This window comes from Artemia sp. Qi Xiang Cuo, chromosome 1 (genome assembly GCF_049724085.1).
Source record: "Artemia sp. Qi Xiang Cuo chromosome 1, ASM4972408v1, whole genome shotgun sequence".
Taxonomy (NCBI): domain Eukaryota; kingdom Metazoa; phylum Arthropoda; class Branchiopoda; order Anostraca; family Artemiidae; genus Artemia; species Artemia sp. Qi Xiang Cuo.
The window spans coordinates 2,470,056-2,493,880 of NC_142794.1; the positions used below are offsets into that span (position 1 = coordinate 2,470,056).

At 37.7% G+C, this 23,825-nt stretch overlaps 1 protein-coding gene across 2 annotated transcripts in view; it reads left to right on the top strand.

Moving 5' to 3' along the window:
- The window catches only part of LOC148955903 (uncharacterized), a 148,160-nt gene that overhangs the window by 61,977 nt on the left and 62,358 nt on the right, over positions 1-23,825 (top strand). For both annotated transcript variants that reach the window (XM_089093056.1, XM_089093063.1), the window contains exon 7: positions 11,439-11,500. In XM_089093056.1, the coding sequence (XP_088949182.1) occupies positions 11,439-11,500 (62 nt within the window). The remainder of the gene's footprint in view (positions 1-11,438; positions 11,501-23,825) is intronic.

Genomic DNA, 23,825 nt, shown 5'->3' on the forward strand with positions numbered 1-23,825 from the left:
GAGTTGCCTCCTCAAAAACATATTTTCTATCTGGAAAGCAACTACGCTGAACAATATGGCTATCTCATAATATTGATTGTATGTGTTTGCGGGAATGATGGTCGTGGGGGGGGGGGCTAGTTGCCCTCCAATCACTTTCGACTATTAAAATGGGTACTAGCCCTTCGAATTTCCAATCGAATGAGCCTGTTTTGAAGTTTCTATGACAACGCTTTCTATAAAATCCTTATATGCCCCCAGAGTATAACTTAAAACCCTTGCCCTGAGGGTTGTGGGTGAGTCTCCTCCTCAAAAACATATTTTCTATCTTGAAATCAACTACGCTGAACCAAATGATTATCTCAAACTTTTTATAGGATGTGTTTGGGGAATGATGGGCTTGTGGGGGGGCTCTTTGCCCTCCAATCAGTTTCGACTATTAAAAAGAGCACTAAAACTCCATTTCCAATCGAATGATCCCCTTTTGAAGTTTCTACGACGACCCCTTCCATATGAAGTGCCCTGCTCTAAAGGAAAAAAATAATAATAAATAGTACATTGTGCCAACATTGTTCTGATATGCCCTCAGGGCGTAACTTAAAACCCTCGCCCCGAGGGTTGGTGGGAGTATCCTCCTTAAAAATATATTTTCTCTCTTGAATTCAACTACGCTTAACAAAATGGCTATCTTAAAATTTTGATTGGATGTGTGTTGGTAGTTAGCAACTAGCATTCAACCGAGCAAGTTCGAACATTTACCTGTGCTGTATTCCGTGCCAAGAACAGTGTGACGTAATCTATTGGATAAACAAACTAATTATTGGATAAGCAAACTAACCGTCGGCGGACGTGATTTATTGCTAGGCACTTTTGGAAAACGGGGGGATTTAATTGCCCCCCTTACCAGTAAGTTTCGTGTTTTTTTTAACATAATTTCTGAAGGTGTTGAAGGAAAATATAAAGGATGGCTGAATGATGGCCGCCTAGCCCAACAATTTTGAGACCGTCTTGCCCAATAATTTTGAAAGGGACGATTAAAGATTATTTTTATTATTTTGCGCCTATTGAGGACATTATTTACAACATAATCAATAAGTTGCCGACAGAGATTCGAAGCAAGAATAATTGGTTAGGCGGCTGAAGGAAAGACAATGGCAAGTAAAGTGTCTGGTTCGGATAAAAGTAAGTTGCAGATTCTAATGGCAGGTGGTAGAACAATGGGCTCTGATTCAGAAGTGAAGTTCTCAGGCAACGAAAATACGGAAGAACAATTAATCATACTGACAAACCCAATAAACCAACTGAAGGTTAAAACAAAACAGTAGACTAACAAAATCGAAAAGGACTTGGACTTAAAAATCAACCAAGAAGTTGAAACAGCTGTCAGCAAACTGGCTGCTGTAAATCAGAGAACAGAACCGAGTGATTCCATCATCGAAAACATCAAAACGGAGATTTACAATACTCTGTCGCTCGATCTTGAGAAAATGGTGAAAGACAAGTTCTGTGAACTTGACTGGCGTTTAAAAACCCTTGAGAAGTCCGTTTCCGATATCGATCTAGCTACTAAGGCTGTGAAAGCGTCAGTCAGTGAAATTAAAGGGACAATAGACCCTTGCACAAGCGTCGCTAGGTAACCAACTGATATTTTTCGGCCTAGAAGAAGATGTCACAACGAACACTGTTATCAAGGAGAACGTAGAAAACAAACTTATGGAACTATGTGCGCAGAAATTTCCGGGCAGTCCTTTAGATGCCTCTTATATTGTCTTTGGCCGAAGAATAGGACGCAAAGTGTCAAATCTGCCAAGACCGACTGTAGTGACACTTTCTAACCTTAGAGTTCAGTCGTAGATTTTAAAAAATAGGAAGCGACTCAAGGGGTCTAGAATGTCTGTCACTGAATGCCTAACAAAAACTAAACGTGAGTTATTCGAATACGCAAAAACTGAATTTGGACTGAAAAACGTCTTGACCACTGATGGAAATGTTATGGTTAAAACCGGACCCACAAGTGCCCGTAAAGTGTCAAATAAGGATGAGATTATCATTTTGAAAAGATATCTTGATACTTCGATTGGGGCATTTAAAACTAAGAAAGTGTATTGATAATAATATTTATGGATGTAATTAATTTTATAACATTGTTGCTTTTCTACCTTAGAGTTATCATTTCTTTTTCTTTTTCTACATTTCTTTTTCTCTTTATACTTCTTATCCTGCTTATGCTGTTCATGTTCTATTTCTTGATTATGACTCTTTTCTTGTTGTGATCGACGGTCGGATTTCTCAGACTAAAAAAAAGGGGTGGGCAGAAGGAACAGAGATTTTTTTACTTGAAGGTTGCCCGTTTTTGGTCAAGTCATCATCAGCACACATCATCACAAATACTACAAACACCGGAACACTCCTGTTATTACTATTTTCCTCCACTATCATAATTTAGTCTAATTGATAAAAATAAAAAACATCGTTGATCTCGATGATGAATGATTTTTCATTCTTAACTGAACAGTCCCTGCTAAAAACTGTGTTTCTCAATCTGCCAGGATTCAATGACTGATGGACTGGGATGGACTGCTGTTCTGGGATGGACTACTGTTCCCGTGATGGACTGGGTGAATGCCTCATCCTGCTCATATGGAATAACATAAAAATCTATTAATGAAATACTGACGGAATTTCTACAAATGACAAGTTTATTCTTTTCTGCCATTATTTTCAAGGAATTAAACCAAAATGGGATGATATTCTTAAATTCCCAGATGAAAAGAAAATTCTTTTTCGTTTAGTTGGTTTAACTGAAACTTGGCTGTATTCTCAAGATGACTTGTCGCCATACTGTTTACCCGGTTTTGAAGCCATACATCTTCCACGGCACGTAACAAAGTGCTCTGGTGGCATTACATTATTTGTAAATGATTCTATCTCTTACAAGCGCCACGATGACTTGGAATCAATTTTTAATGCTGTGGTCGGATGTCGTCGATCTTTCAAGTCACTTTTCATTGAAATCCCTTGACAGTTATCTCAAGTATATTTCATGGGTCTTTTTTATAAGCCATCGTTTTTTCCAAGTGATATTAACTGGTCGCAGGTTGAGTAGCTAAGGTCGGAGATAAATGAACAGAGTCGAGTTAAAAAGACGTGTCTTCTACACGAAATTAACATCAACTTGCTAGAGACCGGAAGTGAGTCCACTCCACACTCATTCCTTTATACAACTGCATCATCTGGTCTTCTCCCCACTGTATTCTTTCCCACACGGTATTGTTCAGCTAGAAATACTGCAACACTGATTGACAATATATTCCTTTTCTTTATCCCTCACACATCTTTTACCTCGCATATTATAACATCTGATGTATCCGATCACTACCCAGTCATCACAATAGTCCCAACAAGGGCAGGCCGGTCCACTAAGCCAGCGTCTAATCGTGTTTTCATGCATTGAAGTTTTTCCCAAAAAAAACATTGATTACTTCACTGAAACCCTGAAATTGAATGATTGGTCTGCTGTAACTCATGTGTCTTTGGCAGATATGACAGCAAATATGCTCACGAGCCGGCTTAAACAGTTAACAGAACTGTGTTTTCCTCTACGAACAAGTCGGATCAAAAGTGTTCCCAAAACTCCTTGGATGACGAAAGGTCTCGTTCAGTCTACCGAACATAGAATTAGACTGTAACTGAAAGGTTGTAAATCTACAACTCCTGAAGTGAGAGAGACATACAAAAGGTACAGAAATACATTAATACGTACTTATTAGTACGTAATGCAAAAAGGCGGTATTATGTAGAGAGAATAAATGAATGTAAGAATAACTTGAGAAAAGTATGGGAGGTTCGTGAAATAATTTGTCAAGAAAGGAAGAAGGTGGCTCTATCTAATGAAATAATAAATATGTGTGGCGAGACAGTAGCAAGCAAACCTCGTGCTGATCCTTTTGATCAATTTTTTATTAATCAGAGATCTCTACATGCCTACTGGCTCATCTCCTGAACAAACCCACAGTAGAACAATATCAGGTCTTTTTCTAGCACCATGTACGAAAGAGGAATTACTAGTGATTATCAGTAAGCTGCCTAATAGCAAAACCCAAGACACCTTTGGGCTGTGCAACTATATCTTGAAGAAGGCCTCTGCAGGTCTTGTAACTCCACTTACACACTTGGTCAATCTTTCAATAGCAACCGGAGTTTATCCTAATGTGTTCAAAACTACCCAAGTCCTTCCCCTCTACAAAAAAGGAGACAATAGTCTTATCTCTAATTATCGACCCATATCAATTCTACCGGTTATATCAAAAGTCCTCGAGCGAGTGGTTTATAACAGAGTATATAGAATCCTCGATGTCAAGCACCTATTCTCTCCCCGTCAATATGGGTTTTGGCGTTATCATTCAACTTTGCATGCCTTAGTTGATTCAGTTGAATACATAATAAATAGCTAGGATGCTGGAGAAAAGGTACTAGGGATTTTTCTGGATTTCACTAAAGCTTTCGACACGGTATGCCATTCAATCCTCATCACAAAATTACATTCATTTGGAATATATGGTGTTGCTCACGAATGGTTTTCATCGTACCTGACTGATCGTAAGCAGTGTGTAATTGTGGAAGGTAGTGTGTCGCCAGAATTACCAGTAAAATCTGGCGTACCTCAGGGGTCGGTACTTGGACCGCTCTTGTTTATTTTGTATATCAATGTCCTGACAACATGTCTTAATACAAATGCACACCCAGTACTATTCGCTGATGGCTCAAATTTCTTCATTGCTGCTGAATCATCCGAGTCTGCTGCAAAAAGGCCCAAAAAACACTTGACGAAATATCTGACTGGTGTTTTCGTAACAAAATGCAGGAAAATGCTACAAAAAGCTGCGTCATAGTCCTCACTTCTGCTCCTTCAAACTCCTCATTGTTGTCTCACAATGTCGCACTGTCAATCAATGGAAATCCCATTCCTCAGACGACAGTCACAAATTTCCTTGGCGTATTTGTAGATTCCTCCCTTTCGTTCAAACATCACATATCCCAGCTGTCTTCAACAGTCTCACGGCAAACATCAATGTTGCATAGAGCTAGCCTGCTTCTTAGTGGTGACATGATGAAAATGCTTTATAATGCTTTTGTCTTCCCCTACTTGAACTACTGTTTTTCTGTATGGGGCAATACATTCAAATCTCATCTAAAATCATTAAAGAGATCACAAAACCGTGCAGTCAAGGCCACATATTGCCTCCCCAGGCTGTACCACTCAATAGACCGATACAGAGACACTGGAACAATAGATATAACAGAGATTATCAACGTTAGTAATCTGCGTTTAGCACACTCGGCAATATCGAATAGAATTCCTCAATGTCTTTCCAGGTACATCGAACTTTGTAGCACAATTCTTTGAGGAAGAGCTCTCCGCTGCAACAAGTACAATTTTATGCTACCGAGGAGAAGGCTTACAAGGTCTTAACACTCCAGTTTATAAAAGTATTTCTGTATGGAACTCAATAAATGAATCTGTTAAATCCATAAAATCATTTGGCACACTCCAAAAACGATACCTCTCTTACACAGTATTGGATGCTGCATGAGTTACAAGTCTCAATTTTTCGTTTGTATCTTATCCTCTCACTCTCCTTCTTTGACTCCACCTCTTCTTAATTCTTTCCTTTCTAATTTTATATCCATCTGTTATGTAATCAGCTACTCTCTTCTCATTTCGTTGTGTGACATAAATTTCTTCAACAATATCGGATGTGACTCGTAAAAGCACAGCTTAGAGTTGAAATGTAGATGTTAATTGTTTCCTTTGTTCATTTATTTAAAAATAAAAGGCTGATTTATTGATTGATTGATTTGTGGGAATGATGGACAGGGGGGGGGGCTAGCTGCCCTCCAATCAAGTGCCCAGGTGGAGAAAAAAACACGTTGTGCCTAGATCGTTCTTTACTTAGGCAGCGCTAGCGCTGCCAATGATTAAGTTACTATGGGCCAGAGTTCGCTCTTTATTATAGTTTTCTAAAGATACTTTGGTTATATTATTGCTTGGTTTAAGCTATATTCCATGAAACTTACATAGTTCCCATTTATAATGAACTGTATCAATCATTTTTGTATTTATAATGAACTTTATCGATTCTTTATGTAACTGAACTAAAACTGAAATAAAATAAAAATTGATTTTTTTTTCAATTTTTACGTAACGTCACTCAATAATTCATATATGGTTATTAGTACACAATCGGCGTTAGATCTTATGTCACTTATTACTTCATATATGGTTATGATTGCTTAAAAACTCAAATATCTTTGAAAATATGAAAAGAGATGTAAAATGCAGTTTTTTTGTAAAGAGTGCTTCTATTTTTTTCTTTTTGATTGAAAAAGGCACTGAAAAAGGAAAAAAAGGCAAATAAACACGTATCCGTGTATCTTTCTTCTGGCAAAAAATACAAAATTCCACATTTTTGCAGATAGGAGCTTGAAACCACTACAGTAATGTTATATGATGCGCTGAATATGATAATGTGATTTACTTGAAGATGATATGACTGTTAGTGGATGTTTTTCCCTTTTTTTTGAAAGCAAGGCAAATTTTCTCAGGCTCATAACTTTTGATGGATATGAGTAAACTTCATGAAACTTATATATATTTAAAAATAGCATAAAAATCCGATTCTTTTGATGTATCTATTGATATTGAAATTCGTTTTTTTTTTAGTTTCGGTTACTATTGAGACGAGTCGCTCTTACTATACAGTTCGTTACCACGAACCGTTTGATCTTACTTCCCCTTTGGCTGCTCAATTTTACATGCGAGTAGAATTTTTTTTGGTGGGGGGGATTCAGCTTAGAACCATCTCCAATGAAGTGTGGGTTTAATTAGAGACAAATAATAATTTTCTTATAACTTGTGACATGGAACTAAGTTGAAGGCACATGTTGGAAAGAAAAATTTTCATGGATTCTTTGGTTTTAGGCTTTACTATTAGAATAAAACTCGGGTACTATGTAAGTACCCAGGTGGGTTCTGGGTATGTAAGTTTTTTATACAACTATCATGGTTGCAGCAGTAGCTGTAACCTAGTAAAGATCAAACCACAGTCCATAGTAACCAAAAGTTGAAAAACGTGTTTTTAAAGCAGCTGCCAAGTGAAAAAAATTGTCATCTGACACTGAATCAGGAATTTTAACTATTGTATCGGTTAATCTTAAAAGTAAAAGTTAATTGTAAAAAGAATATTTATGGTGATTTCGCAAAAGAGCCTGAAGCCCCTTGAAAATAGTGTCAGATCGAAATAAAAAGTGCACAATTGGAATCAGCATGGTCGAATATCTTCAGTAGGACAATTACAGTCCTCCACCGTGAACACCAAGGAAAATCACTTTTTTTGCATGGGTGGCACTGATTGTCTCCTTTTTTTCCCACCAGGGCTAGCAAATGACTAGAACATCATAGAGCCATAGAGGGATGTCTAATTGCTCATTTGAAAGGAAATTTAATCGCTAGTGTCTTTTAAGTGACCGAAAAGATTAGAGGGCAACTAACCCTCCTCCCTAAAGACCCCCTCCCCCCCCCCCAAGTTAACTAATCAAAATTTTTAGATAGCCATTTTGTTCAAAATAGTTCAAAGGTCCACTATTTATGGTTTTGGTTATGATATGACTCCATAGTCCATGGGGAAAAGGCTGTATGCTGTATTGGTATTTGACGTATCAATATCATGCGTATCAGTATGAGTGTATTGATATTGCAGGTATCTTAGAAAGATTTTTAATAGCTCATAGAAAAGATATTGCTCATATCTACGTCCTTCCTATAAATTCCACCATCAAAATCCAAATGGCACTAAAAACGGTACTTTTGGTACCATGTCTCAAATGGAAAAGCTGGCTTGGGAACCAGAACTTCTTAGAATGACGTTTAATGGCTCATTTGAAAGCTATTGCTCATATCTGCTTAATTTTTATCAATTTTACCATTCATAAGTATGATGTAGCACTACAAACAGCACTTTTGGTGTCACTTCTTAAATGGAAGAGCTTGGAAGCTTAAATTAATATCATCATTGTAATAATTATGGTCCCAAACCTTTAACTGTAGGTTTGTAAGAACACCTCCCTTATGTTCCTCCATTAAGCCCCCTTAATAAGCTACGCAATTAAGGTAGAAACACCAATATATCAAATTAGATCATTAGAGGCGTGGTTCTGTTAGTACAGTGTTGGACTTCAAATTAGAGTGTTTCGCGTTCGATTCCTGCTTTGTTTTTTTTTTAATCTCGGTTTTGTCCCTTCTATATGATAATTTCCAGATAATTTCACTGTTGCACTCATTTCTTAAAGCATGTCCTGGAAAGGTATTTTTTGAAGCATTTTGATTCAAAAGGGAATATAGGTCATCCAGTTCATGGTTTCCAACAACATTCTTTGTAGATCACTAAATCCATACTGAAACCAATGGCGTAATTTCGTCAATATCCTGTGCGGGGAGAGGGTCAAAGTTGGAGCCAGTTTTCTCAAATCAAGTGAAAATTACAGAGAAAACTGAAAAACGAGGCATATAGTAATAAAAAAAATTAAAGATGCACTAAAGAAAACTGAACTGTTTCAGTGGATGCTTGAATTATGCAGGCTTATCTTAGTTTTGTCAACATTTTTGGAAAAACCAAATTTTAACTGGGAGGGGGCAAACTGGGGCCTGGGTGAAAACTGAGGTCTTGGAGGGATAATTGCCCCCTCTGCCCCATAGCAAATTTTACCCTTGACCTCAATCCCTTGTCTCTTAGTGGTTGGAGAAGTGTAGGCATGTGGTTTTGGAACCACTCAAAGTTGTAGCCTGTATTAAAAGAAGGATTTCTTATTATTAAACTTACTTATTCAAATTATTTACTTGACAATTCACCCGTAATATTCTCTCCATACATAAGATTGTGCATCCAAAGAGGAAGAAAGACAAATGAAAACAGTTTTGTAGGAGAATTCTGGTAATTCTTCCCAAAATTTGAGAAATGAAAGCAAAGTTAGTTTATAATGCCATTTACTGTACCTACACAAGAAATGATTTATTTTTTTTTTGAAATTTCGATTCATTTCTAAATAATGAGTGGTTTTTGTATACAGGGACAGGTCAAATAACTCCCTAAGCCTAAAGGCACAGCCTAATGTCAGAAGGCAGAGCTAGCAAAATTTTCCACAAGCATGGTGAAATGCAAACCTGTCCGCTAAGTTGACCTTTTTTGTCAAAGCTACTCGCCTAGAGCTATTTTAATAAGTGTTAATAAATCAATTTTTTTAAAACAAATAATAAAAGATCTATTGCTTCTTAAAAAAAAATTACAACAACAAACGACACTATGTTTTGATTTTTCTTTCCACTCTAACCTCATTTTTTCCTTCAATTCTTGTACGGCTTCTTTGTTCAGCTCTTTAACAAGGGTTGAGGTGTGTTATCTCTCCTAGATTTCAGGTGACCAGAAATTGTATAAAAGAATACGTTTTCAACTGAAACCAAGGATCAACATTAAAACTTAAAACAAAGAGAAATTATTCCTTTTAAATAAAAAAAGATCATGGCAGTGTTTTTTCTAAATTAAATTTTAATCAAAAAGAGTAAAGATTAATTAAAAAAAAGTTTTTCGGAGGGAAGTAAAGAGCGAAGTTGAAACTTATAACGAGCAAAAATTGCTGCTTCCCAACTTATCTAACATATATTAATTAAAAGAATGCAAATAAATCAACTGATGATATTTCCCTATGTTTGTAGAATTACAGAAAACTAGCGCATTACTGAAAACAAAACAATATAGGAGTTTTGGTACGGTAAATGTAAACCATTTAAGGTCACTTTTAACAGTAAAAAAGCAAATCATTTTTAGATTGTTGCTGTATTTTTTTTTTTCGTTTAATTTGGCATCACTTCTGCACAATGATCGTACTTCAATGATTGACTGTCGTTTTGGATTTGAAAAGGACATTTCATGATTTTTTGTAGGCAAGTTTGAAGTGAAGGATTCTTGTTAGCATTAAGACTACAGACTCGCTTTAGAATTTGTATCACAACTTGAAATTCTCCGTTGTTTTTTTTGTGAGAAATAACTGGATTTCCAGGGTTCATATTACAGTTGACATGTTCTTCATTTCGAGTAATACTAGGTGAAACCCAGATGTTACCTAATAAATCAATCCATTATTTTGTATGCTGTTTAATGACTTTAAACATATTTTTATGCCCAAGTTTTTCAGGTAATTTTAATTGTATACTGAAAGTTACTGATATCACAGCTCCTGTAAGACTATAAAAAGCGTTATAGATTAGTTTGTTGTCGTGAGGCTGCGTATTTACTTTTGAGTCCAGAATCAATATTCTGGTTTCTTATACTTGGCTTTGGTGTTTTCAGTAATCTTATAAACATAGGGAAATATGACCAGTTGATTTATTTTGCACTATTTTTAGTGATATATGTTAGATAAGCTGAGAAGTAATAATTTTTGTTCGTTGTAAGTTTCAACTTCCCTCTTTACTTCCCTCGGGAAATTTTGTTTTTTAATTAATTTACGGCTGTCGAATCTTGGGAAAAGAAAAAATCTGAATTTTGGGGTCCCAATTGTCTGGAGAGAATCCAAAAAAAACTTTCGACGTCCTATTCTATGTAATGTTGTTTTTTATTTTGTTTAATGCTCTTTTCCTTTTAGTATATTTCTTTATATTTGTTAGGCAATTGTGTACATTATTTGGTGTTAATTAATGAACTTGTATTGTGTCGTTGATTTCTGACACTGTTGTAATTTCTTTTTGGCAAAATCCACCAATTTGGCATCCTTTGTTTGTGACAGGGTTTTTTTGGTAAAAATTTATCTTTTCTTAATTCTACCAAATAAATATTTCTTGAATTAATTAAGAACACAGTAGGAAGTTGACTTATCCTCATTTGTACTCTGGGAGATGCTTATTTGGCGATCCTACTTCATCATTCTTGTCTATAACGACAATATATTACATAGAAACAGAATAAAGCGTGCATTTCTCTGTGGCGCCAATTCATGAAAAAGTAGAGTTGACTGGCAAAGTTTTTTTTGGATGATAAATAAGACAATGATTCTTCTAAATCTTGGAGAAGGGGGTAAATTTTTTTCAATGGAAATACTAAAAAAAATATATGGGACCCCCCCCCCCGAATTTGACACCTCTGGTATTTCTAGTTTTTTTAGTGCTTTTTTTGTGTTTGAGTTCAAGAATGTCACTGTCAACTTGTTCCAGTTTAACTCTAACGCGCTCCTGCCAACAAATGGTAGAATAGGTTGATGCTTGCAGAAGTATTGCACTGAGTTACTCAGAGTTAATGTTGAATACAACGTTTTATTTGCATATCCATGTTCTACTGTTGCGTCCAACGTATGTGGTTTCTAAAGTCATGTTATAAGACATAAAGAATAAGTTTGTTTTTCATTTTCAGGAAATGATATTGATGGAAATATTTCCGTGGATGACGATACCATTGACGATACTACTACAGAGGTGAGTCTGTTAATACAAAAGTCGTTTGCCTATTAGAGATGCTAACAGTTACATGATATTGCCATTTTTATTTTGGATATTTACGAGGTTATGCTTCAGAAAGACCAGAATATGTTATCATAATATATTCTGGGGAAGAATATATTAGAGAAGTTTTAAATACGTGGCAAAAACTGAAAATCATTGGCAGCGCAATCGCGCTGTTAAGTAAAGAACGTTGTTGGCGCAATGTATTATTTTTTTTCCATACCAGGGCACTTCGTATCGAAGGAGTTGTCGTAGAAACTTCGAAATGGGCACACCCCTTCCACGTCCACCATTTCCCCAAACACATTCAATCAAATGTTTGAGATAACCATTTTGATCAGCGTAGTTGATTTCCACTTAAAAATTATGTTTTTGAGGAGGAAACTCCTCCCACAGCCCTCAGGGCAAAGGTTGTAAGTTACGCCCTACTACTACTACTACAACTAACAACTCACAACAGCACCAAGCTGCCTGAGGCCAACACAGCTACGCACACTCCTCCATCCCAAAAGTTATGCCCTGGGGGCATATAAGCTTTTTATAGAAAACTTTGTCGTAGAAACTTCAAAAACGGCTCATTTGATTGGAAATTAAAGGGTTAGTGCCCTTTTTAATAGTTGAAAGTGATTGGAGGGCAACTAACTCCCCTCTCACACCCATCTTTTCCCCAAACAAATTCAATAAAAATTTTGAGATAGCAATTTTCTTCAACATTGTTGAAAGTCCTGGAAATTAGGTTTTTGAGGATGACAACCCCCCACAGCCCTCAGGGCAAAGGTTGTAAGCTATGGCCTGGGGGCATATAAGGTTGTATAGAAAGTGTTGTCGTAGAAAATTCAAAAAGAGCTGATTTGATTGGAAATTGAAATGGCTAGTGCCCTTTTAAATAGTCGAAAGCGATTGGAAGGCAATTAACACCTCTTCCATGCCCACCATTTATGCAGACACATCCAATCAAAATTTTTAGATAGCCATTTTGTTCAATGTAGTTGAAAGATCTGGAAATTATATCTTTGAGGATGACACTCCCCCCACAGCCTTCATGGTAAGGTTTGTAAGTTATTAAAAAAAAACCAACAAAGAGAAAAATCTAAATGAGAAAAAAAAAACAAACGAGACTGTGGCCAGTGGAGAGAAAAGAAAAGTGCAAAACAACGCGGATATTTCGCCTGTATTCAAACAAGGCGTCTTCAGCACGAAAGAAACACAAGAAGAACAGGATAAAAAAAAACAAGACAAAACTAAAATCCAATAAAACCACCACCACCAAAAGAAAAAAAAAATGTACAATTGGCGCAAACTGATCCACGTAGGGAAAAGATGCTATTATAGAGTTACTTCAGTGAGGACACCAGAGTAACTGTGGAAAAAAAACAAAAAAAAACTGTAAGTTACTTTAATTATTCTGTTGCGAAATAATCTTTTTGTTAGCTATTACTGAAGCAAATCGTTTTGGTCTAGCAGGTAAAATAGTCCCCTGGTGATTTTTTAAAATCTTAACTCCCTTATTGACTGTTGATTCACTCTTTTGAAGGTTATCATAAATTGGGTCAATATTTAAAATACCTGTGTCCCTATTTATCGAAAGGTTAGCAAACATATGTTTTTTAATTTTTATGGCTTCTCTTGCCCATTGAGTGTACCCCTTATCATTTGAAATAGCTAAGGCTTCATCAAATTTTACAAAGTCATCTAGTTGAAAACAAATATGTTCTGCTAAGGCTGAAACAAAAGTTTCAGGAGGTTTGCTTAATTGTAGGGTTTTTTCTATTGAATTTCGATGTTCAATAAACCTTTCAACAAATTGTTGGTGAGTCCTACTAATATAGAACTTCCCACAAGAACACGGAATTTTATACACCCCACTTACTAAATTTCCCCGGGTTAAATCCTTACCAGAACTAAAGAAACTACCCATTGGCCTCAACGATTGGAAACAGGTATCAATACCAAATTTACGTAAAACTCGTGAAAGTTTCTCACCCAAACCAGGTAAATACGGTAATGAAATGAAACTTTTTGATACATCTAAATCTAAAGACTGAGAAACCCCAATAACCCTACTATCATGTTTAACCCCTCTTATTTTCAATTATTTTGTCAATGAACTTAATTGGGTAACTATTACAAAACAAAATATCCCTCATGTATAACAATTCCGAATCCAGAAATTCCTGGGAACAAATTCTAAAGGCTCTATCCACTAGTGAAATTATAACCCCCCGTTTCACCAACATAGGGTGGCAGGAATGAAAATTTCAATACCTATCATTGTGCGTTGGTTTTCTGTAAATCGGGAAAAGTAAATGGAGATCCCTTCTAATTAATAAAATATCCAGAAAAGGTAATTTATTATCCTCAAATTCAACTGTAAATTTAATATTATTATCAAAGCTATTAAATTGCTTATAAAATAGGTCTAAGGAGTCCAATCCATGTTTCTAAATGCACACCACATCATCCATGAACCTACCCCAGAAACAAGGGGAGATTCTAAAACTGTGTATATTAGAGGTTTCAATGGCATCTATGAAAAGATTTGCCAATAAAGGAGAAAGAGAAGCCCCATAGTTAACCCAAAAATTTGTCTATAAAACTCCCCTCTAAAACAAAATAAAAAGAAAATTCATTTACTAGGATAATTAGTCTCATAATGACTTCAATATCCAAACTGGCTAAAGTCACATCTTGTATTAAATCCAAGTGTTTTTCTAATTTAATTCTTAAAATGTCCTCCCACCTTTTTAAGTTAAAATACATGGAAACAACATCGAAACTACAAAGAATTGAACTATCCTCCAACGTGAAATTTTGTAATTTATTAGTAAGATGAGTCGAATTTTTCAAGTATGATTTTTGTGTTCCCAAAAGTGGACGCAATGCTACCGACAATCATTTTCCTAATTTGGAAACAGGTGACGGAAAAGTTGACACAATGGGACGGAGGGGGGTTCCAGTCTTATGAATCTTAGGTAGCCTAGACCATAGATCTTGGGGGCCGAACAACCCCTAGGATAATATTTGTTATAAAACTGTGGGGTAATGTGAAAATTATTTTTCATTGACTCCAATTCCTTTCTTGTTGATTTTACATATTTATCTCTAGGATCAAAATCAAGTTTTTTGTATGTAATAGTGTCAGAAATAATTGATTTCATTTGATTATTATAGTCTTCAGTGTTCATAATTATAATCGTGTTTCCCTTATTGGCTCTGGTGATAGAAAGGAATTTATCCTTTTTCAAATCTGAAAGTATTTTAATGTCATTTTTCTGTGAGATGTCCTTACCAATTAAGCTCATATTAAAGGTGTTCAGTTTTCTTACGATCTCGGCTCTAAGTTCTCGAGGAGTTTCAACTTTATCTATAAAAGCCATAATTCCTGAATGCACCTTTGAAATTATTTTTGAATAGGAGATTGATGTTGGAAAACAGAACTTAGAACGCTTCGACAAAACTGCCTTTATATTAAGAGGTTTAGAAGACAAATTCTTAATTGCTGGACCCAAAGAATGACGAGGATAAAAAACATCTGAATCTTGGAACTTTTCAAACAAAAGTCTATTAAAGTTGTCAACCAGACGAACCTTTGACAAATGAAAATCATGGCAAAAAGATCTAATGGCCATTTCCTTAATTCACATAAACATTTAATTTCAAAGGTATATATATATGGACATTTAACAAAACATTTTTCAAAACTGGACATTTAACAATAGATATTCCAAAGAAAAAAGATTACGTATAAATGGATAATAGCATAACTACTAATAGCATCCCAAATTATGCTAGTGGGGGGATTTTCATAGGAACATAGGAATGGGATTTTTAGAGTTAATCTGATTGGATGGACGTCTTTTAGCAGTTGATTATCTAACAAGAATTGTATACATCATGAAAAAAACTCTTATCCTTGGGTAATTTTAGCAGATAAACATGGCAAAGTCTCAGGGCATGGGTTTAAAGATGAATGAGCAACAGTAAAAGATGGTCTTTTATATGTTGGAAGTACTGGAAAAGTGTGGACGAACGCAGGAAGAGAGGTATTCATCAGATATCCTCAATGGGTTAAGAAAATATCTCCCAACAGACTATATCCCAAAGTTCGACACCATGATTGGACATATAACGGTACTAGTGCATTATACCCACTCTTTTATAATCTCAAACTCAAGACGCGTTGAAGAAACCCGTTTTTACGGCATGATTCAACACACTGCTGTAGATGTATAGGGTGGTTTTAATTGCATATACGATATTTAAAGTGTTTTTTTTCGGGGGGGGGAGGTACCTAGGTTAGGTTACGTATTTAATATATGCTATGCTTTGCCCCCCCTCCTAATGTTCAAACATATACCCCAAGTTTTTTCTTAGCCATTATCTGTTCATCCTATTTTATTTTATTTCATTAGCATTAACCAAACTAGCAGTATATAAAAGAGTGGGTATAATGCACAAGTACCCATCTAACTATAAGCTTTTGGCTAAGGCTGTCAACACTGAGCCCCCCGGCTATATATATATATATATATATATATATATATATATATATATATATATATATATATATATATATATATATATATATATATATATATATATATATATATATATATAAAGCAACGGCCGTAGAGGTACCTGTAGGGTCCTTTGGCTCTTAAACTGCGGGGAATAGGTAGCGGGGCTCTACGCTTCCCTCGTTTTCCTCGACGTAAAAGCTCCAAAGAGAGTAATGAGCTGTACCATCTGCAAGCTTCTTACAAAACTGGGCGACACCCCTGTCCTGTAAGTCCTGCAGCAAACAGTTCCATACGAAATGCCTGAAGATTCCGTCTGCCGACGCCAAAGTGATTGCTCATAACTGGAAATGCAAACCTCGCGCCTCCTTTTCGCCCGCAAGCACCAGAGCCCGAGCGGGGTCAGTAGTGGCCTCTTCCTCTGGTCATCAAGGCAATCAGCTTCCCATTTCCTCACCCTTGTCTCAAGGAACGCAGCCAATTGAAGTCAACAACCGAAACGACCCACCCCAATCGACGGAAATCTCTTTTCAAACTTCGGACGAACTGTGCAGCTACTGCCATTCACCGGTTAGAGAGGAAGCTACGGCTATTAGATGCTTTTCTTGCGGAGAGCTGGACCATGCCACTTGTAGAGGAATCCAAGCTGATCTCTTCCTTGCATTCAAGATGCACGATCGGAATTCGAGCCTTTTTAAGTATGAGTGCCAAAGCTGCTGTAAAAGAAGTGTCTCATACTTGCAGCTGAAGCTAAAGGAAAGCCTTTAAACAGGTGGAACTCCGTTTTTGCAACGAGTAGCACTGGCTGGCCCCTCATCAAGCCGCGAACCAAGCTCCCATTACAACATCAGCCAGTCAACAAACGCTTCTCGACTCTAGCTCTACTGTCGATGCCCTGCTCAAAGCAGAAAACGAGAAAAAACAGAGGGAAGAGAAACGAACAAACTTCGTTGTGTTCGGACTTCCAGAATCAAAGACCGTGCCTGACTAAGAGACGGTGGTCAAACTAATTGGAGAAAATGACCTGGGCACAGAACTGCAAATTGCCGACATATCCGGAACCCTGAGAATTGGAGTTCAAAGAGAAGACAGAAAGCCTCGTTTACTGGGGGTCAATCTCAAGAAAAATTCGTCTGATTGCCTCGAAAAGCGAAACAAGATAGTAAAGTGCGCCCGAAACCTTAGAAGTTCTGCTTAAAACTTCACGAAATCGAACATTTTCATAAACTCTGATCTTGTAACAATGCAAAGAGCTAATCAAGCTGGAAAGCATCAAGCTAGAAGATTAGAAAACCCGTAAAATCACTTGAGAAACCCACAAGGAGAGTCCAGAATCCCAGGAGACCCTACTGAAAATATACAACTAAACTGACGTCAGAGAAACCGAAGAAAAACTGAGAAAACAACTATCAAATGCATTTACTTCAACGATAACTTGCTTTTCAATAAACTCTCAGAAACAAAGGAATTAATCAGGAAGCAAAACCCGGATCTTGTTGCTATAGTCAAAGTGAAGCCGAAAAATTGCAGATTACCAACCGACACTTGTCGAATTTAAACTGGATGGCTACACTACCACTGCCTTAAACCTGGAAGATGAAAGGGGCAGAGGAATAATATGCTACTGTTCCGAAGCACTCTTAGCTCAGCTTGTTTCCTTCGGAAATTCTAACCCTCACGAATGCCTTTGGATCAAGCTAACTATCCCTAGCGGCAACAGCATTGTTGTAGGGGTAACCTACCAAAGTCCAAATAACTCTTGGGAAAATGACCAGGCGATATGCTCCACAATCTCCTCGGTAGCAAGTGAGCAAGATCTGAGTCTTGTAATTGTCGGTGACTTCAACTTACCTAAGGTTGACTGGCAACAGCGCTACACTGGCACTTCGACTCATGGGCCTACACGGGTCTACATGGAAAAGTTTAACGAAAAACTATCTCGAACAGCTGATAGATCAGCCCACGAGGGTGCGTGGCACCGAGACCCCAAGCCTCTTAGATATCCTCCTCGTGAGTGATATTATTATGGTAGAGAATATCGAAGTGCTAGCACCAGTTGGAAAATCTAATCATGCCGTTATAGCGTTTGACATCAAAGCCAAACCATAAGTAAAATCACCAGCTCAGCCGAAGCGCATCTATTACAAGGGAAATTATCAAGCGATGAGACAAGACCTCCAAAATATTGACTGGGACGAAATCTTCAAGGACCAAGACTCACCTGACAAACTCTATGACATTTTCCTGTCGGTCATAAAAGAAGCTGAAAGGCGACACGTTCCGCTGATCAGATGTCACTCGCGGGTAGCATTGTCGAGTGAAACAACTAACCTCATAAAAGAAAAACTAGAAGCTTGGGAGAAAATGAAATTGAAACTAAAAAATAAGCTTCCTGCTGACTCGGAAAGGGCTGGCTATCGAAAGGCTTCGAACAGAGTTCGAAAAGCTTTCCGCTTTTAAGCAAATGAAATGGAACGGAAACTGGCCAATAACCTGAAGAAGAATCCAAAATGCTTCTGGAGATACGTCAACTCAAAGCGTAAGAACGGAGGTGGAATTCTAACTTTGTTTGACAAGCAGCTGCACACCCTCATAGAAAACCCAAAGGGCAAAGCAGACCTTCTTGGCAAGCAATTTGCAAGAGTCTTTACTCAAGAACCAGACCTTAAAGAACCCATTCCCTCGACCAGCAGCACAAAGGATCACGAGCCGATCTCCAATAACAGCATAACTGAATCTTTAGTACTCAAGAAACTGAAAGCTATAAACACAACAAAATCCATAGGGCCGGATAAACTGCATCCAAGGGTTCTAAGAGAGACAGCTGACTTAACCGCTCGTCCGTTAACAATCATATCCCAGAAATCGTTGGATAAAGGCAAACTATTAAGGGTCTGGAAGAGCGCAGTCGTGTCACCTCTCTTCAAATCTGGAAAAAGGGAGATTCCGTCAAATTACCGTCCGATCAGTCTCACCAGTATTCCCTGCAAGATTCCTGAGTCTTTAATATCAGACCATATTCTCGTCTATCTAAAAAGCAAACGAATTCTTAGTGATAAACAGTTTGGTTTTCTTAAAAAACGATCTGCAGAAATTCAGATGCTCTACGCAGTGGAAGACTGGAAGACCGCTCTTGATAAGGGACTTGAAGTAGATGTTATCTACCTGGATCTCCAGAAAGCTTTAGACAAAGTACCCCATAAGTCTGTACTTCACAAGCTTACAAAATATGGTCCGGATGGGGGGCAAATACTTGCCTGGATAACAAACTTTCTAACGGGACGCAAGCAAGTCATTGCTGTAGAAGGTCAGATAGGCCAAACATGATTTGCCGTTATCAGTGGTGTCCCACAGGGATCTATCCTAGGTCCCCTTCTGTTCAACCTTTAAATAAACGACCTAGTTGATGATATTGACTCAACTATTCTGCTTTACGCGGATGACACTAAGCTATATCGTATCATCATTTCACCTGAAGACTCTGCTAAACTCCAAGAAGATCTTGACCGTATTAGTGCCTGGATGAAGACTTGGCTGATGGAAATTAATATCCCGAAAAATCACCACTTGACCCTCGGAGCTGAATGTTCATCTGCATCATACAGCATTGGGCCCACGCCACTTGCTCAAAGCACGGTCGAAAGAGATTTAAGTATCATGGTTGACCACAAGTTGACCTTTTCGAACCACTATGAATTAACCATAAAACAGGCTACGCGGGTATCAGCGCTGATCAGGAGAACGTTCAAGTGTCAAGATATACACGAAATGCTCGCGACCCTCATCAAGTTGCTAATCCACCCAATTCTCGAATATGGTCATTGCACAGTTCGTTCATCCCTGAACAAGGATATAGATGCACGGGAAGCAGTTCAAAGGTGGATGACGAAGTTCTCCCCAAGTCTAAAAGACCTCCCATACGAACAACGTCTTCGTCTGCTTCACCTACCAGCACTCTCATACATATTTCTAAGGGGTGATATGATCGAGCTGTACAAGCTATGCCATGGCTGCTATGACAACGTCCCCGGAGAAGAACTGCTGGTCTTTAACGAAAATCATCTACGTGGCCATCCCTTAAAGCTTCAAACTGAAAGGTTCTACAGAGATTTAGGCAAATGGGCCTTTCGAAACCGGGTTGTAGACACCTGGAACTCCCTACCCGAAGAAACCGTTCTGGCACCCTCCATCAGCTCTTTCAAGAACTCGTTTGACAAGATATACGGGAGTCGTATGTACGACTTCAGTAACTTTAGAAGATTTATCTAGATTTTTGTATTGCCTTTTTCCTGTTTTGTAAGAGGCTCTGGCCTACGTTTCTGCATTATATTATAAAAACTATCAGAAACTGTAATCGATAGGAATAATACCCTTGACCGGAGGTTTTCGGCTAGTCATCTTATAATTGAATAAAACCCAAACCTTAGCTTCTGTTGTATTAGTGTATCCAAATTTTCCATTTTTTGGCGAAGCTAATGGGGCACAGAAGCACTATATAGAGCCTTTGAAGGGCTCAATGGAAAAATAACACCAATATCTGTGTACTTTTTGTAACTAGACGTCATTTATCCCTCCCTTTCTTAGAGCATCATATGTATTCTTAGAATGCAATTGTCCAGACTACTTTCAAATCCCTGCAATGACCAGAGTACTATGGAATATGTATTACTTTTTTTTACTAGGTATACAGCCTTTCAAATCGTAACTTAGAAGTTTCAATTGCTTTATAATGTTTCCCGAAGGAAATATCTTGGTACTCCCGTACAATCCAGAACACACTCGAAAGGTTTGCTTAATGTAAGATCTCTCAAAACCGGTTTCATATCGACAAAGACAAATGACGGATGACAGAATGCATTGGACTTGTTTAATTTAGGATATATGTTTGCACATTGGGGAGTGGGGTAAGGTTGCGGTAGGTTAGGTTACTTTACCCCCTGCCCACTATAGCCCAAATTATACTATTATATAAACTAAAGCATTATATTTTCATCAAATTTTAGTATTTTTCGTTAGGATTAATGTAAGTGCACTTCTCGAGCATGTTCTGGATTGTACAGGGGTACCAATATCTTTGTACCTTAGACGGCCTAGCTGTTCTCCTAAAACTTAAAAAAAGAATATGGAAGAAAGTTGACGAATTCTCCGAAATGAGGCAAAAATTATTTTGTATTCGGTATTCCCTTCTGAAAAAATTTCCCGAATGTTTCTCTCTTTTAAATGAAATTATGGCTAAGCTGATTAGGCAGTAGCAAAAAGGTACGTCAGTAGTAAGGCATGTAGCATCATCTGAACAGGGGCGTCAATTTCAGGAGAAGGGCAGTTTGACATCCCCTTAGCTTTTGAAAATACATTTTTTGGGTTTTTTTTATTCGAAAGTGCCTTTTCTTGGTATTTTTATTGAAAACTCAAAACAAACAAAAAAAATTGCCCCCCCTCCCCGAATTTCAAAAATACACTCCCCCCTCCCTTATATTTTCGTGAATTGGTGATGCTGCATCTAAATATATTTTAAAATCGTTGTGGGTTACCTTGTTGATTAATGTTGCTGATGAATTGATCAGGACTCATTGTGACCTGTCGAGGTCAAATTTCTGGCCTCCCCCCGGCCACTCGACGTATCCCCAGGTGGCGATAGGGGACCGCCCTACAGATATGTAGGGTACCTCCATAGGAGGCACGGACCAAGGGGGGACCTTGTCCCTGGGGGTCCATAATAAAAACAGGGGCATCCTCACCTGGGGTCATAAATACAGGCGGAGGAGGAAGAAGACTCTTCAAATGTACACTCAAAAGGACCCACTGGTTTGTCCACAAGTCCCATGAGTTATAAACCTTCTCCCAGTGATGGGTTAAATTGCATGGTGATGCAGAACACCATCGTGGGAGGATCCTCTATAGGAGGACAACAGCGGCAGAGTGTAAGATCCAGATTTATGGACAACGGCCTCTGCAAAGGGCTGCATCGACTCTTTCAGGGTACCTGCAAGACTGGGGATCTTGCGGTCAACTCTATTGTCACTTGAGGAGTGGCGCCTCTATAGGAAATTATAGCCTAGTAAACGACACAGCATTCGCACGGGATTCTGACTAATGGACAATTCTCCTGGGCTTGGTATGTTTTGTACAGTGATGACAGTGATCAAATATGGCTCTGAAGCATGGGCGCTCACAAAAGCGGATGAAGATTTACTAGATATTTTCCAGAGAAATTGTTTAAGGATTGTTCTGGGTACCTGGCTGACTGACCGTATTTCAAACAATAGGCTATACAAAAAATGTGGTTCAATACCGCTCTCTAGGGCTATAATGAAAGAAAGGTTTATGTGGCTAGGGCACGTTGTGCGGATGAAGGATGACAGATTGCCAAAGATTGTTCTTTTTGGCCAACCGTTTAGGGCTAAATCGAAAGCATGCTGTCCTCGTCTGGGGTGGGAGGACGTCATAAAGAAAGATTTAAAGGAAACGGAACTTCATGGGTGGGTGTAAAAAGGGAGGATTTTAATAGATCGGGATGGAGGAGGAGCGTGCGTAGCAGTTTTGGCCTCAGGCGGCTTGGTTCTGCGGTAAGTTGTTAGCAGTAGTAGTGGTATTTCTGAATATAGCGAAGATTAAATTTTATAAAAAACTTTTAAAAAACTTCCCTCAAGGATAGATTAGAAAGATTTTATCCTAAACCCGAACCACACAATCTTTCAACTCCCCTCCCCCTCCCAAATTTTTAAAACTTGACTTTCCTGAAAAATAAACATTCAATAGCCCTCCTTCCCCAAAACCAGCGGATGTATGTGCCTCTACATCTATTATATGCTGCTTCATTCAGAAGTAGAACATACAGATCGCAAAATACTATATAACAAGTATCAATTAGGGCCAATTTTTGATGCTTTGAAGATTCAACATGTTCTGTTTTTTTTTTTTTTAAGCCTGTGTCTCATCTCTACATTAACTTATACGATTAGAAAAGGGTGCAATTTTATATCCATTTTATTTTATATTATTTTTTCGCTCAATAGTATTTCTTGCATAAAAGAAAAGCATATTTTACCTTGTGGAGAATACTGTTTTCCCTCCAAAAAGAAAACGCCTCGACGAAGTAGTATCTCGTGAACAATAATCGCAAATGAATAAACATCACCCTTCTGAGTCCCTTCCGGCGGGGGTTTGGTCAATCGTAACAATTCTGGTGCTGTCCAAAGCTTTTCTGTAACATAAGAGAATACATCAAGTAAGAAACTGTTTCAAGCATGAATACTTCCGAATGATTCAATGGAAATAATCTTTTCCCCTTGCCTAGTTGCAAGAAAATGCTCTGAAAAAACCTTTACTATAAAAATATTCCCTTGAAACCCAACAGTATCTTATCATAAACGTCACCAATCCATAATAGTGCTAATAATTAATACTCTTCTATATATTTATTTCGTTACGGTACAAAAAAAAATCTTGTGTTTTCCGGTGAAATCTAAACAAAAAATTTACAAAAAAATTCGTCAGGTATGTATTTGGTCCAGGAGTAGAAGCCTTGGCTAGTCACCAAGGAATATTGAGTTCAACTCTCATGTCAACAACAATTTTTTCAAGCAATTTTCCTTATTCAGTAATTTGAAAATAATAAGCTTTGTTTGTATTTGTATATATACTTTGGGCTCCATTGCTGGATATGCAGCGCTGATGGCAAGTTTGCACATTATTTATATGCATTTCTATGCAGTATAGAAAATATCTATGCAGTAAGTAGGGTACGAGGTACCATTTCTACCAGACATATAGCGATCTCC